The sequence below is a fragment of the Cervus canadensis genome, chromosome 15, assembly GCF_019320065.1.
Source record: "Cervus canadensis isolate Bull #8, Minnesota chromosome 15, ASM1932006v1, whole genome shotgun sequence".
In the NCBI taxonomy this organism is placed as follows: Eukaryota; Metazoa; Chordata; class Mammalia; order Artiodactyla; family Cervidae; genus Cervus; species Cervus canadensis.
This window is the reverse complement of record NC_057400.1, coordinates 51568184-51584048: the sequence shown is the minus strand read 5'-3', so window position 1 is coordinate 51584048 and position 15865 is coordinate 51568184. Positions and strand designations below refer to the sequence as shown.

Genomic DNA, 15865 nt, shown 5'->3' with positions numbered 1-15865 from the left:
TCTTTCACCAGCACCAATTGAAAAATGGGTGCTTGTCACAACACAGATCACTGCCTTCCTCTCTGCTCCCCACCGCGTGCTGCAAAGGCCCCCCAAAGGCAGAGGGCCAGCCCCCGCGGGAAGCAAGTCCAAGGGCGAGTTTGAGGGAAGCGGGAATCCTTCAAAGCAGCCCGTCGGGCCCGCAGCTTTCCTGAGCTCTTTCAGCTCGCTGTGGGGTCTGGGGCTGAGGTTGGTCTGAGGCCCAGGAGAAGGGTGCCAAACTGATATTAGCGGCTCAGAGCCCAGCTTCTTCTGGAGTGAACTGATCAAAATGGTCACTGGAGGTGCCCCTTAATCGCCTGGCCTTGGGACTTTGGGGATGGTGGTGGGATAGGGGTTTGACTTGAGAAGCTCTCAGGTTCCAATGAGTCAGCGGAGCCCACCTGCCCCTCCCTCAACACCTCAGCACCTCCTAGTCTCAGAGAAAAGCCTGGGGTCATTAGGCAGGCAGGGGCCTCTCGTTTTGGATGGGCCTGGGTGGGAGTGGCTCTGGAGGGGCCCAGTGGCGCCTTGGGACTGTCCCCCGGAGCTTGCTGATTGATTGGGGGGTAGCCTGACAGACGTGTCCTTCCGGCCCCTTTCCGGGCATCTGGCCTCCTCTTTTCTGCGTCGGGATCCAGCGCCCTACGGGCCAGAAAAAGCCGGGAGGTCAGATCCCGGCAGAGGCAAGGGGCAAAGGGTGTCTCTACTTTCAGGCTTCCAGGCCTCACGGGGTGGCTGGGCACAGGGGACACACACGTCTCACAGGGTGGCTACTTGTGAGCTCTGCTTCCATCTCACCTCAGACGGCCTTCGCAGTCCCTTTGGTTCCTGAGCCCTGGCTCTGCCAGGCCGCACCTCTTCCTGATTCCCCTTCCGAGGGACACTTGCCACTACCCTCTCACTCAAGCGGGGGTCAGACCCTTGATGGGCAGGAGCTCAGCTTGAGGAATGGTTCTAGCAGGGGCTTCACAGGCCTCTGCTGTTATCCTGCTATGCCTGGAGCCAGGAGGGGCTGCCCCTGGCTTCTCTGTCCCCAGAGGTGGGAGCCTGCTGGTGGGGCCCCAGCACCCCCTCACACAGCACACCAGACAGCCAACTCTTTCTTGAAACCATAAATTTACTGTCTCAAAGAAACTTTATAACTTATTTACAAAGTTCTTTCCCCCCCAGGTACAAAGCAATAAGTTAACATTCTCAATATAAAACTAAACTTTGACATAGAGAACACAAAACACGGTTGATTTCAATTGATCACATTTTCCAAATTTCACAAGTAAAATGTCAAGATTCTCATTTCACAAAGCATTGGGTTTTACAGCCACACACAACAGAACGGAAAAAAGCTAAGTTTGTGCAACATGTTTACAGAACAATAATAATAACAATAATAATATGTACAGCAAATAGATCCTGCACCAGAGACTGTGCATTCAAGGTGGTGCTCTGTGGTCGAGCCTCTGGGGATTGTTGTAAAGCTGCTTTCATCTTACTTTACCCCTGGCATTAGGGCATTGGCGCACCCTGCCTGTTTTTTTTCTCTCCCTGCCCATCAGTTCGCGTGCTCTCTCTCCCCACAAGGAAAGAATTAGGATCTTTCTCCTTAACCAGGTAAAGTGATCAAACGTTCTTCTCGAGATGAGGAAATTTTGTTGGCTTCATTTCTTTCTCTATTTTCTTCTTTTTTTAAAATAATACGGGACATGTAAAAAATGCAAATCATTCGGCTCCAACCTCTCCATACCAGCGAAGTACAAAAGTTACTGTATAAGTTAAAAATCACCAGGTCCTCCTCATTCGTTTTTCCGAGTGCGTTTAAAGGAATGGGTACGTTTGGACCCTGCTCTCCTCGCGCCCCGCAAAATCGTGAATGGGCCGAACCTTCCTTCAGCCTCAGGAGAAGTCCATTTCTCAATAAATAAAAACCCCCTCCCCTCATTTCCCCCAATGCCTGAACGAGCCACGCCGATGGTTAGGCAGGCCCAGGAAAAGGTCCGAAAAGACAAAACGATCCAGTATCCGGAACTGGGTGGCCCGGTGGACCAAGCCTCCTCCGACCTGATGACTTGTTTCAGAGGCCGAAGAACTAGGACAGCGGACGGACGAGAATCTCGACTTCGTCAGCGCACAGATACAGAGCGAAAGGAGACAAGAGACGGACAGGACAGAAAAGAGCTTTTGCTTTTTCTACATGGTTTTGTTTTCCTGATAGCCCCACACAGCTGAGGGTCGGCGGTCGGGTCCGGCGGGCTCTGGCTGCCTTGCCCGCTGGCTCGGACCGCTGTACCTGCGCTTCCAGGCCGCTTTCTGCTGTCACTGCGCGGCCGAGGTCGGGCGTGGGCACCGGGGAAGTCGCCGGGCCAGAGCGCGCGAGACTCCGAGGAGGCGGCGGGCGTCCTGCCTTCACTGTTCCTTCTTCTTCCCCTCTGGGCCCTTCTCCTCCAGACCCAGGGCACGCGGACAGGGTGGATGGACCGGGAGGCGGGAGGGGCCCGGGCCGTGGGAGACGGGAAGGAGGCGGGCGGGTGCGGGCGCGCCACCTCACATGAGTTGGGGTTGCTGCAGAGCTTCTTGGTGCGCCGAGGGGTACCACGACGTGTAACTGGGGATGTAGGAGCCCGCGCTGCCGCCCGAGCCCTTCCCGGAAGAGGAGTTGGGGTTCCAGCCGGGCGGCACCGGCGGGGAACCGGCAGACAGGGCCCGGCCGTTGGCCAGCGCGCTACCCTCCAGAGCCGCCCCGCCCTGCTTCATCAGCTTCTTGAACTTGGAGCGCTTGTTCTGGAACCAGATCTTGACCTGCAAGAGCGGACAACAACGTGACTCGGTCTAGGTCCACTGTGCCTACCTTGGTCCTGGGGAGATAAGGGAGCCGTGCGACAGCGTGAGAGGATATGAGGATACTAGCCCCCACACTCACACACCGGCCCCCTGCTCAGCGCAACCCGGAGGCTCCCTGCTGGAGAAGCAAACACGTCGTCCTTCCCGCCTAAGAACCAAAGGCTGGGAGGCCTCACCGCCCGCCCGGGAGGCCGGCTGGAGCGGCTCTCTGAGAGCCAGGGGGCGTGGTGGTGAGCGGCGCCCGGATCCAGGCCTTCAGCCCGAGGCCGGCAATCGTCTGGGTAAGACACAGAGCCCACAAAACACCGAGCCTTCAATTCCAGTGTGAACATCAATAAAAGAGTGGAGAAAAGAAGTGGAGGAAATTTATTTGCAATGAGACCCGCCTTCTCTTTGCTTCATCATCTCTGCCCTTGAGTGAGCTGCGGGCTGACTGAGGAGGCCACCGGGTTTTGTTAAACTTTTCGTTTGGACTCAAATCAACCTTTCCTTAGTTAGCATCTCCCAACTCTGCTCCTAATCCCGGCCTGGACGTTGGAAACCCGCGGCAGTCGTGATCAGAACGTCCAAGGGGTCCCCAGAATCTTAGAGAAAACAGGGAAGGAAGGGTCCGTTTCTCTTCCAGGCTCTGGGACTTGGTAGGTGAGAGGGCGGAGGAAAGGATCTCCCCCCACCCCCAACCAAACTCGGGGAGGGAGACAGAGGCTTGGGCCCAGGCCCCGAGTGATTAGTCATACACTTTAAAGGCAAAGAAGGGATTAACCCCCGAGTCTATTGTTCCAGTTGTTCGGGCACGTGTGACCTCAGAGTCCCCAAACAAAACGCCTAGGGAAATCCTTCTTGCGCCCCTAATCAGATTGTCCAGGGACGGAGGGCCGCGCGGCTGGCAGCGCGGAGTACAGAATGCAGCAACAGAGCCAGGGCAGAGAAAACTAGGGAGGAAGGAGAGATGTTGTGAGAGCGAGGGACAGGACACACAAACACACACGCATACAGACCCCCGAGGCCCAGAGAGCAAGAAATGAAGCTCCAGGGGGCAGGTGGGCCGCGGGAAGCCTGCACGGCGCCACGGTGGGGCAGCGGCGAGGTACCTGCGTCTGCGTGAGTCCCAAAGAGGCCGCGAGCTCCGCCCTCTCGGGCAGAGCTAGGTACTGAGTTTGCTGGAACCTCCGGTTCAAAGCCTGCAACTGCAAACTGGAATAAATCGTCCTGGGTTTGCGAATCTTTTTCCCCTTGCCATTGAAGCGCACTTCACCGCCTTCCACCACCGTGCTCTTCTCCGAGTCAGCCCCTGGAGGGACAGCAGAAGTGGGGGCCGTTGTTAAGGCGAGGGACTGCCTTGAGTGTGGGGAGCCGAGAGCAACCTCAGAGGGGTGACAGAGGGAGGAGCAGGAGGGAGATCACTCAAGAAGCTCCGAAAGCCGGGGAAGGGTCCGGCCAAGTCCAAAGGGCCCGACCCCGGGCGCTGCAGGCGGACTGGGGCAGTTGGCAGGCGCGCAGCTCCTGCCTTTGCAGGGAAAGTTTGCTATTTTTGCAGGCGGTAGTTGAGGTTTAATTACCCTTAATTGCATACATTGTTTATAGCGCTACGCAATAAATAATTACCGAGACTAATACGTGCACATGTGGGTTTCTGTTTTCCAGCAGGGCATTGTGTGCTTGGCGCACGGAGCCGCCCAGAGGCCCAGCCAATGCCAGGGGACGCTCTTGGATTTATCCTTTGCTGGATAGTTGCAAATTGGGTGGATATATATTTTTTTAATTTCTTTCCTATGACAGGGATGCAGAGATTGATACCCGAAACCTTTCACTGCTCCGGCGCCCTCCCCACCCCCATCCCACCTCTCTCTCCTCCTCTCCTCTCCCTCCTTTCTCTCTCTCTCCCCCCCCTCCCTCTCTCCCTCCCTCCGTACCTCTTCCTCTCCCTGGCAGGCGCACGTACCTGGGTCCTCCAGGCGGCTCTGGGTGAGGCTGGCGCTGCCCGGGTAGGACTGCACCGAACTGATGTAGGGGCTGGACGCGTGGCTGCTGACCGAGTTGACGTAGGGGTAGCCCAGCGGTCGGGAGAAGGACGAGGCCGAGCTGTAAGCGCCGTCGGGCTGCGAATGGCCCGCCGAGTGTAAACAGTGCATGGAGTAGTGCCCGTGGGACATGGGAGAAGGAGACATTTGCTGGTTGGGCGGCCCAAACTCCATAAACACCGCCTTGCCCGACACGGGGCTGTTGAGACTTTCTGGCATGGTGGTCATGGTCATCTCTTCTCGCGGGGTCTGGGTGTGGGTCTCTCTCTCCTCTGCTTCCCTTTTGGGGGTCTCTGTGTTTCTCAGGACAAGAAGGAACCCAATTTAAGCGGAACAGGGGTTTTCACTTTCCATTCATAAGAAAATGGAGTTTGTCTCTTTGAAAAGTCTAAGCATGATGCTGCCGAGCTCCCCAAACTCGCTTCAAAGCTTTGACTCAGCCAAGGTCATAAATATTCATGAGCTGGCGGAGCTGATTGGTCCGCTGTCTTGCATAATCACCGGGGATTGGTCCGAGGCGCTCCGGCTCCGCTGGACTAGAGCGGGCGAGGCTGCCGGGCCTCCGGAGAGACGCATCCACACTTCCAGGCCGGGCCTCCTCTGCAACAGAGCGCGCAGCGTGAGGCGCACAATGGGCTGCGGCGCCCGCGCGGGGCCCTCCGCGGCCCGCGGCTCTTCAGCCTCCCGTCTCTCCGGCGCGCTTTGCTTCCCAGGAACCAACTAGCGTGTTGGCACCGCCGCCCACCACCTCCTACAGTCCCCACCCTCCGCCCGCCCCCAACACCGGGGCCCAGGGCACCTCTTCTTCTAACCATCGCTACTCGTCCGGTGCAGAACTAGGGCGTCTCTGGAGCCCGGCCACGGCCTCCCGTACGCTGAGTCGCGCAGTCCGGGCGCTGGAGGAGGGCAACAGAGCGCTATCCTCCGGAGAGTCTTGTGCCTAACGCAGCGCTCTCCTGGCCGCGCCTCCCTGGCCTGGGTCCCCTCTGCCACATCCCTGGGGGCGGGTTTGGGGCCCTCCGGGCGAACTCACTCACTCGGCCGCCGCGCCGCCGCCGCTCTCTGGGGCCCGCTCGCATTGCTCCAGGCCAAGCTGGCTACTCCAGCTCGAGGCTGCACCGGTCTGATTAAAACAGTGCGAGCAGAGAGCCAGGAACCCGCACTTCTCCTCCCAGGAAAGGCTGCCGCACCGCCCCCCTCCCCGCAACACCCACCCCCTCTTTCCCTCCCAGCCTTCCTCCGCCTCCCCCTCCCTCTGCATTCCCTCTGCGCGGAGCGCCCCGGCTCACTCGCCCCGAGGGCGCGGCAGAGTGAAGCCTAGGAGCTGGCGGGCTCCGTTCGGCTTGAGCCGCGGGTGCCGGGTGGTCATTTTCCGGCCTCCTGGGGTCTGGCGATAGTACCCGAGGTGCAGGAATCCTGAGAGACACCAAAACCCGCGGCAAAACCAGGCCAGTCGTAGGCTCGCGTGTCTCTCGGTGGACACGTCTCTCATGGTCGCCCAGGATTCTCATCTCCAGGGTCAAAGCGGGCGCCACCGAGCCCAGGGCAGGGCTAGTGGGGGCAAAAGCTGCCAAGGCGCCTTCTATCTTCTGGAGCGCTAGGTACAGAAAAGCCCACAAAAGCTGCCCCCCCCCCCACCCCGCAGCCACCACCACACAGCCACCACCCCCCGTGAGGCGTGGCGCGCACCACGCTGGCTGCGAAGGGGCTGTTGGTTTCCTATCCCGCCAACCCCACGGTGAATCCCAAATTACTTTGTTAGGTAATTAGAAAGTGTTGATAATTATTTCTTTCATAATTTAGCGGTGTGACGGGAACGGGGAAATGATCTTGTGAAAGTTCACACGTGCAGATGTATTAGTTACTGATTCATTTGATTAAATGGTAGTCTCAAGTGCTCGGATCCGCAGCTGAAGGCGCCCCATTAGCATAACACTGATGTTTAATTTTCATACGCATAATTAGCCATATATTTAACACTAATAGCAACATGCAGCCTTTCAGCGTTAAACAGCCCGGGATTTGATCTGGCCTGAGCTGAACCTTCGCCGATGCACCTTCCCCTGTCTAGAGTGCGCAATGATCACAGGACAAACCTCTGTAATCAAGCACATTTTGGCAGAGGGAACACCAATAAAAATGAACATTCAAAACAAATTACATCGGTGCTGTCGTTACAGATATTAGCGGAAGGGGCTTCTCTTTTTTAACTTCTGTAGCAGCAGCTGCTGCCCGCGGAATTCCTCTCCTTTGGTTTAAGGGTACGATGTTGGGGGTAGAGATATTTCAGGCAGCGTGGTTGCAGCAAAAAGAAAAACAAAAGCCAAGCAAAACAAAACAACCAATCCTCCAAACCAATAACGGGTTTGCCAGCGTTTAAAATTATTTTTCTTTCTTTTTCTTTCTTACTTCCCCCCCCCCTTCCCCCTTAATCATCGAAGCACACGGCGAGGCTTTGTAGCAACAACCAGCTAATGACTCCGCCACCAGACAACTCCCGGAGCCGTTACACTCCTCTTGATTTCCGTGTTGCACTTGTGATTTTAATTGCTCTTTCCTAGTGCCTGTTTTGGGGTGTGGAGTGAGGTACGCCCTGCACAGCAGCGGATGCCGCCCTGGCCCCTTGTCTCCCGCGCGCCTCGCGGGCCCTGCCCACGTAAGTGATCTCCGCGGCTGGCGCGAGGTCGGGATTGGGAAGGAGGGAAGCAGGGCTGGCGATTCCCGGTACTCGGGGCAACGGGCGAGGAAACCCGACGGCTGGGCTGCCCCGGGCCAGCTTCTTCCAGAGAACTGAAGGGTGGGGGAAGGGGAGAGAGGCGGCCGCAGGTCGCGACGGTCTCTAGGGCTGTCTGGTTCACATCTGGAGGAGGGATCCAAGTGTCGCAGCGCAGGGGACCGGGTTGGATTCGGGGAACAAAGGACCCGCACGGGAAACGGTTTCAGAGCCTGGCTTATTTTTAAAAATTGATTATATCTGGGCGAAGGAGTGTCTACACTCCGGAATTATTTCTTAGCCCCAGAGAAGCAGGTTCGGGGAAGGGTGACTGAACCCGGGCCCTCGGGCTCCGAGACGCCTGGCCTTGACTAGCTGCTCAGTGTGTGATCTTACGCCTAAGAGCCCAGGGTGTCTCCCTTCCAACCCCCACCGCGGAGGCGACACCTGTTCTGAAACGCCGCTTTGCTTAGATCTTGGCCTGTCCCATCTCGGAGAGGAAACAAAACTCTCCCATTTATCCTGAGCGCCCCGGATTCCGAGTAGAACCTATTGGAGACTCCACGGACCAGGCGCCTGGTGGTGTTAGCAGTAGTCACGCATGGCTGGAAACCCTGCAACCCGGGGTGAGGTTTGGGGCCAGTTTAGTTGTCGGAGTTGAGGGTGGGGGCTTGGACAAGGTATTCTAAAATCTGCTTCTTAACTTCAACTTCAAAGCGTGTTTAATGGAATTCGATCTAATTCAAGTTTGTTTCCTACAGAGCTGCTGACTATTGGCTGGTGCTAGTATATATGCATACATATGTATAATAGTTAAACTTTACTCACTTTAATAAGTAGGATTATAAATCTGTCCCACAAATACCTCCACCTCGGAAAAACTACTGCATAAGCAGCGAGTTATCCCAGTGGCTGGTAAAATTCTGTATTCCTAATGAAATTATTCTTGGGGAATCTTGGGGTAAATGGATCTGTGGATAAGATATTGGCTACTCATTGCAATCTGCCTAATCTAGGAAAGAAGTGAAATCAATCTCTGGCAGAACTCTCCTAAGGTGATCTGGGTCTTATTCCTTTCTAGAAAATTCGAGTTGTTCTGGGGACAGCAGCCTCAGTCTCTAGGCCTTTGCTTGGCTAAATCTTCAGCACCCCTAAAGTTTCTCCGTGGATCCTGTAAATCTTCAACCCCTCCCTCATCTTTTCCAGCTCTCAGATCTGCTAGAATTGGAATTACCTCTGTCCAAGTTCTGCCTGGATGAGAGGAAGAAAGCCCAAGAGAATCCCAAATTCAGGGAAAAGCTCAAACTAGTCACTTTTCCAAGCTTGCTCATTGGCCTCAGTTTCCTATGACTTTCCCCACACTCTTGAGGGTCACGAAGATGAACTGGCTCTCCAGTCCTATCACAGAGGCCACCTGTCATGGCAGTGACAGGTGTCCACATTTCCTTGGTGCTCTGGAGCTGAGCCCAATCTATATTTAGTGGATGGCAGCTTTGTATAACCTGTTTCAGTAGAAACAACCACTGACCGGTGGAACACCCCAAAATCATGGCCAGGGGGACACTACTTTGTACGTGGCTTGCTAGAAATCCAACCCTCTCCACCTCTGAGCCCAGGTGTGAAGAGGTCCCCAGGAGCTCGGGTGAGGGAAGACAGAGTACCCAGGATGGGGATGAGCCTTGGGAGACTCAGAGTGTGGACCCTTGGATTTCGCGCTTCTAAAGCAGGAGGAGCTGCTGGCAGGCTGAATTAAACTCATCAGCTCTAATCCTGACTAACTGACTAGGCCCTTGCCCTCGAAAATACCCGTGTCTCCTCTGGAAGGGATGTGCTGGGTCTCCAGTGCATTAGTGCCGGTCTGAAGAAAGCCAGTGTTGGGAGAGATCAATTTAGGGAGGATACCCGCCTGACACTGCTCACATCTGGGCAGGTGGGGCTGATGCTCCAACTCCCAGAGCAGAAAAATCCTTAGCTTGCCTCTGTATGTTGGTGAGAGGGTCTCTCAAAAGTAACCTTTGGGATGGCCCCACGGAGCAGTTTGAGGGCAGGGAGAAGGAACCACAGGGGACCAGAAAAGGCAAGTTTTTGGACTGATAACCCCAGGCCCTTGGTCTAGAGGCAAGGAAATGTTTGTAACTAACTCCTCCATTCGCCGGCTAATCTTTTCATCGCAAAGCAGCTATGAAGGGGAAAGAACCGGAAGGGCTGAGGGGCAGCTGGCCCCGCCAGCGCCCTCGGGGCGGCCAATGTGGAACCCACAAGGGGGGCGGAAAAAGAGACCAAAAAAAAAGAAAAAAAAAAAAAATCCTAACAGCTAGGCTCGGGTTTTTATTCCTGCACGCGAGAGTGAAAAGTTCAGAGACTCAAAAATTAACCGTAAGACACAGTGGTTTTAAGGAGTGAATGCTTTCTATTCGGGCAGAATCAAGGCTAGGGAAAGGGGAAAGTATGCATTGCTAAGACTTCCTAGTCTTCCAAATGAGGGCGTCCCCATTCCTCTCCAGATGCGTTTCCCGCGCTGGGAAAGAGAGACTGGCTCCAGGATCCGTCTCTCCGAAAGCGCACGGCCACTTCGGGGCTTCAGATTTGTGTTCGGAACGGCTCCCAAGCCCTACCGCATTTTCCCTAGCCGGCGCTGCTAGGTGCTAGGTAGGTTACTCTAGGGCCTGCCGTTAGCCAGTTTCTTCTAAAAGTTCTCCAGCTGGATTTCAGCAATTTTAGAAAAAGGGCCCCGGGTCTCTTGCGACCTTCGTGTTGCTCCTCAGGCCTCGTGGGGCAGTTTGGTCAGGATCTGCGCGCCCCTCGACGTGATGAGAACTGTGTGCTCGAATTGGGCAGACCTGAAACACACAAGACAGAGATGAGCGAGCTCAAGCGCCGGCGGGGCAGGGATCAGCAGCTCGCCCGCGTCGTGGGACGAACCTGCCCTTCCAATACAATTTAAAAGCAACCGGGCAGAAAGCAAGCACCTTTGATTGTCCACGGAGACCACAGTCCATGAGTCCTCCAGTACTTTAAATTCAGGGGATCCCTCGGTTACAATTGGCTCTGTAAGAAGGAAAATATTTACTGCAGTGATCTAATCAGATTCTTGTCAAACATTGTTTTGACTGATTATTTAAAAAAAAGAATAGGAAGGTTCTCCCCCCTCCCTCCCAGTGCTTCCCCCCACGAGTTCATGTTGTCATCTCGCAAGCACTGATAATTGATGTTGCTTACATAGTATGCTACAAACTGAACAGTAGGAAGAGGAAACGCTATGGCATTCAAAAATGTATGAAGTTGCCTAGTTCGTAATTTTTTTAGAGAAAAAAGGGCATTTTAATCAAGACTTAATTAGGACCCTGTGGATAATAACCACCCAAACACCAGTCCCTCTTATAAATATCAGTCGGTTTTTTAAAATATTTGAATTTTTAAAACATGCTCAAAATGTTCATTAATCAGCAAATAACAATTTTCTTATTTCACTCTAATTGCTTCTCCATTAAGCCCCACAGTCAGAAATATGATGCCTTCGGGGCTTTAGGTGATTGGAATTTGGTGGTGACACCAATCACATGATCAGCCAGGAATGGGTCAACAGAGAGTATATGCCACTTGCTGACGGGGAGCAAGGGACATAATCGCCTCTAGTTACTGGGTGTTAATGAAAGAAGAAAAAAAAAACCCACAAAAAAGCAACACAAAAAACCAAACACCACATTATGTTGGTAACAGAATTAAAGGTTGGACGGCTGCCGTCTCCTAAATGTGTCGGTAAGTATCTGATTTAGGAAGATGGGGCTAGAGGATATTATTTAATCAGATTTACTATGCATCTGAATTATTTCATTACACTGATTGGCTTTATTAGTCCTTCACCGGACTGCCTGGCCTAGGCCAGCGCGGCTGCACTGCGCCAGGGAGCCCCTGCTCTCTGAAGAGGAACTTAGCACTAACCTATGGTGAACGCCATGCCCTCCTCCATGAGTAGATCACTGTCATTCGCTGTAAGACAAAAATACGAGTGTGGGGCATGGGGATGGGATATGGAGAGAACAGAGAGAAATGGGATTAGAAGGGTTAGGCTGCACAAAAAAGTGGTCATTTTATTTTTCTTTTAGGAAGAGGTTCTAGAATCTTGAGTGGTGGCTACCCAGGGATTAAGCCTGGGATTTAGCCCTCAGCCTCTGCATTTTCTGAGCTTGGGGTCAGGGCCCCTAGGAAGGGTGCACCAAGGCTGAGCAGCCCAGGTGCTTGAGACACATTTTGGGCTCCCCTCTCCACTGTCCCCTTGCTGTGGCCACTTGCTCTGAGGTTTGCTGGCTCCCACCTCCCAATGGAAAGGGGAAGACATCTTGGGAACTGAGACAAAGGGAAGGCAGGTTGGTAGGAGGGAAGAACAGGGGTGACCTGAAATACTTCCAGGGCTTGGCACTGGGGGGGCACTCACCTGAGAGGCCCTTTCTGCACTCCAGCCTGGGCCTCTTACAGCTGCCTCAGGTGAAGTTCTTTGGCCTAAAGGAAGTTCTGACCTGCTGAGTGTCTAGGGATCTTTCAGGGGGTGGATTCCAGCTAGTAGTTCCTCTACGGGGCTGTTCCCACCCCGAAGGACACAGGTCAAAGCGCCAGGATCAACTTTCTTTTGGTGCTTGTCCAGGTATGCATGCCTCTTGGGGACACTCCACAGAACTGCTTCATAGCCTAACCCAAGTCCCCCACCTCTTCTGGCCCACCCTTGCCTTCTCACTGTAGGGAGAACATCCAGGCAGTGAAAAAACGGGAGACTCTGGGTATAATCTAGGAATCACTAAAGAGTACACGCTGCTAAATACATCAGCTGTCAACGCTGTGTAGGATGTAATGAAGTTTAACCACAACAGTCAGCAGTTAGAGAAGGGGGTAGAAAAAGAAAAACAGAAAACAGTCATATGTGCATGCTGCTGGGACATTGATGCAGTGGTGTTTTGTTTTCAGTAACTTTTTCTAGACAAATATCCCTTGCGCCTTCCAGCCATCACCCTTCAGAAGACAAAAAGCAAAACAAACCTTATTTGGGGATTGAAATGGCTGGGCTCTAATTCAGTAACATAGTAACATGCTGGTTAGGATTAAATAGGACCACCCCCCCAACACACACACACCCTCATAGGGAAGGATGACAATGTGAATTCCAAGTTCCAGCAAGAGATTCAGGAGCAAAACTGCTTTATCTTGATTCCTTTCAATAAGCAGCTCCCAAACTAACTTTCTTACCATGATGCCAAATTTCTGGATGTCCATGAAAGTAAGATCCTATCCCATGTCCCACAAAATGTGGACAGACTTGCAAACCATTCTGATGAGTTATCTGGCTTTAAAAGTGACCAAACAAAATACTGAATTAAATTGGATCATTTTAAGTGCATATATAGATAAGACAAAGTCCCTTCAAAGTATTCTCTGAAAAAGAAAAAAAAAAATCAGTTCTATTTAGAGTCATATGGTAACAATTTGTTTTCATTATTCTGGAAAAATTTTATATTTTGTCACAGCTTGCAACAACTCCCTTTGGATACATGAAGAAAAAAGATATGTAGCTAACACAATAGTTTGCTTCAATTACTTTAGTACAGCACTCAAACAAGGTCACTTTTAGACAATGAGTATGCACACACATATACAGTGCAATATAACCAAGATGTATGTGCAGGTAATGCAGGTCATACAAACCTGCCTGATTTGTATGGAGTTTCACTAAAAGACTGTACAAATTATTACTGACTTGGAACCAAACAAAAAAAATTTACGATCTGAAATGTGACTTCTATAATTGCTTATTCTGGTCTATTTCAGAACATCAAACATTTTACGGACACATTTATACAAAAGGTCACATCTGCTTTGTCAATATTCTTGAAGCACTCCAAAACTTTGTGATTATTTGAGATTTCTACTGAAGACCTATACCATTAACAGAAATCATAAAAGATGCTTTTTAATTGCTATGATGCTTAGAAGAAGCTAGTATTGTGATTCCTAATTCTTAATGCTACATTAGTTACTTCTACATGCAAATCTTTTGGATTCCATTTATTCCATGTAAGTGAAATCTTAGAATCCAACCCTAAAATCTTCACCTACAAGATTAAGAAGTTGTTTTTGAAATCAGGTGGACATGTTCATTTCTGGGAGCACCAGAAAGACAAGAATGTACATACCATGAACAATTTATATTTTCATGCGGATGAAGAGCAAAGTGCCTTAACCCTAACCATAATAATGGATTGGGATTTATAGGACTACTATTTAAATTCTTAACCAAACCAAAGTTCTTGGATCCCAAGCTAGTTTTCAGCAGCCCTTTGGTTTGGTTTACCACAAACTCAAAGGCATTTAGTCAGCATCTTTATGAGCATTCCTGTCAAAATACTTTTCTCTAGACATTTTTAACCTTCATCTCCAGACCTGTAAAATGTCTTCACTTAGGCCAGGATGTCACCATAAATATCAGATGGGCAGTCTCTCATTCAGATTTAATTTCCATGTAACAGAAATAGGTGAGCTATACATGTGTTGAGGAGAGGAACGGTAAGTGAATGCTTTTATCTCTTAATTTGTTCTTTATGGTTATACTTATTTCTGTGTGTCTTTTCACTCTGGACAGGAGGTATAACAACTTTTCCAAGTTGTTTCTATTTGTACCACACAATTCCTGCATAAAAACTTAGGATGGAGAGTAGATAGAGGCTGGAAGAGAGATTATTCAGTAAGATATGCTGATCTAGATTTTTTTTTTTTTCAGTAAGAATAGGTCTTATCTACCCATCTACCCATTATAGCTATGTCCCAACAAACCTTAATAATTCTAAGAGGATTCATTATATACTGTTCTTCTATTTTCTTTTCTTAAAAAAAAAAAAACGAACTATTTTTAAGGCTCTAACTGATTGGCAAGCATCATAGCTACATTGTGAATGTGTGTTACAGTGGCAATCTTCATTTTAATTTCTGATGAGAGGACAGGAAGAAAGCCCACTATGAAAAAACACTTGGGGTCCCTCCCCCCTCATATCTCTCATTCCTCTTCATAAAAGAAGCTGTGCAATTACTAGGTGGCTAAAGATATCTAAGTGCATTCTACAACAATTTACTGCCTGGATCCTGCTGAAACTTTTGGTTATAGGAGGATCATAGAATATATGTGTCATGGATGCAAAGGTCACAGGATTTCACAGCTGTGTGGAAAGAGGAAAAGATCAGAACAAATTTCCCTCAGTTCCTTGGTCGAGTACCTGTCTCAATGGTTGATTCTCAGGAACTAAATAAAAACTCCTGTCTGCTTTTTAGGGTATTTTCCTTTTGGATTGGTAGTTAGCTGTTTTAACACATACTTTCTGGGACTGAATGGAATAAAATCTCATTAATGTTTCTAATTACTGATGAAAAGCATGCCCCTTCTCCTATTCTACTGTGTACTGTTCTTCTATTTTGGAATATAAGGGAAGCCCAAGATTAATTTACATGATTCTAAGACTTAAATCTAACTTCATGGAGACAATCCAAGTGATCTATAGGTGCAAATGTCTGCTCTAAAGTGAAATCAAGTACTAGAAACCCTAGTTATGGCACAGGAAAGTGGAGCATGCAGGCTTCTGACTAGTGTGTTGGGGAAAGTGGAAGTGTTGGGCGGGCAGGGGTGCCCACAAAGCATACAGTTGCTCCTTAACACCAGCCATCACGGGTTGTGACCTATTTCTGAGCATGAAGGTCTTCTTGCCTTGTATATTACACAGATGAAATCTGCCTTCTTTTTGTTGAAATCTGCTAAAAAGAACTCTCTGAGTATTAGCTCTTCTGTTCTGATTTTTTTAACTAAAAACTCTCTAAGACAGCAGCTCACTTTATTTAAGTCTGAGCACATTTGGGATTTGAAGCCCTTCATATGGAATATTTGGGGAGGAGGAGAGAGATGTGTAAAAGTAGTTTATCAACTTACTTGAAAATTATTCCGTGTTACAGTTCATGTTTCAGGTGTGGTTTAGAGTTAAAAGATAAATCTCTCTTAAGGAATTTCATCCTGTGACTGTTCTCTTAATTGAATCCCCTTTCATGGGATAGTTTTCCTCAATAAAAGTTTTGTCTAGATAAATTAAAATTCTTGATACATTTAAACTATATTTTATGACTAAGAATACATTCCCCAAGAGGGCAGAGGAGTACTATTTTTAAGTACACACTCTTCTAAAGGAATAAAAATGCACATGGAAATAGTTTTATTACTATTTCTACATGAATTCTATCAACAGAACTG

The 15865-nt window shown here is 50.3% G+C and overlaps 2 protein-coding genes across 6 annotated transcripts in view; both read right to left on the bottom strand.

Annotated features, from left to right (window-relative positions):
- Positions 1-1118: 1118 nt before the first annotated feature.
- Positions 1119-6224, bottom strand: DLX1 (distal-less homeobox 1). Of its 3 annotated transcripts, none has more exons than XM_043487872.1 (4): positions 5915-6224; positions 4799-5477; positions 3948-4147; positions 1119-2814 (listed from the first exon to the last, which is right to left on the bottom strand). In XM_043487872.1, exons 2-4 carry the CDS (start codon positions 5109-5111, stop codon positions 2560-2562), a joined length of 768 nt encoding a protein of 255 aa, XP_043343807.1. In that variant the 5' UTR covers positions 5112-5477; positions 5915-6224; the 3' UTR covers positions 1119-2559. The 3 variants fall into 3 exon arrangements, with proteins under 3 accessions (XP_043343807.1, XP_043343806.1, XP_043343805.1); XM_043487871.1 differs by having other exon boundaries at positions 4799-5170; positions 5915-6223; XM_043487870.1 differs by having other exon boundaries at positions 5911-6222.
- Positions 6225-9895: 3671 nt separating this feature from the next.
- METAP1D (methionyl aminopeptidase type 1D, mitochondrial) overlaps positions 9896-15865 on the bottom strand; it is a 71289-nt gene continuing 65319 nt past the window's right edge. Inside the window, exons 7-11 of one of the 3 annotated variants that reach the window (XR_006273171.1) lie at positions 12829-12926; positions 12026-12090; positions 11533-11580; positions 10560-10638; positions 10373-10430 (exon numbers count right to left, since the gene is read on the bottom strand). Coding sequence is in view for 1 of the 3 variants with exons in the window: in XM_043487937.1 (XP_043343872.1) it covers positions 10352-10430; positions 10560-10638; positions 11533-11580; positions 12829-12926 (304 nt within the window). In the remaining 2 variants the exon portion in view is untranslated. Of the gene's footprint in view, positions 10431-10559; positions 10639-11532; positions 12091-12828; positions 12927-15865 lie in introns of all 3 variants that reach the window. The other 2 variants (XM_043487937.1, XR_006273170.1) reach the window with 2 other exon arrangements.

Excerpts from the sequence above, each read along its gene's own strand:
- DLX1 (XM_043487872.1), bottom strand. The coding sequence starts at position 5,111 with ATGACCATGACCACCATGCCAGAAAGTCTCAACAGCCCCGTGTCGGGC. Across the intron at positions 4,148-4,798 it reads GAGCCGCCTGGAGGACCCAG|GGGCTGACTCGGAGAAGAGC; the intron begins GTACGTGCGCCT and ends CTGTCCCTCCAG. Across the intron at positions 2,815-3,947 it reads TGGGACTCACGCAGACGCAG|GTCAAGATCTGGTTCCAGAA; the intron begins GTACCTCGCCGC and ends CCGCTCTTGCAG.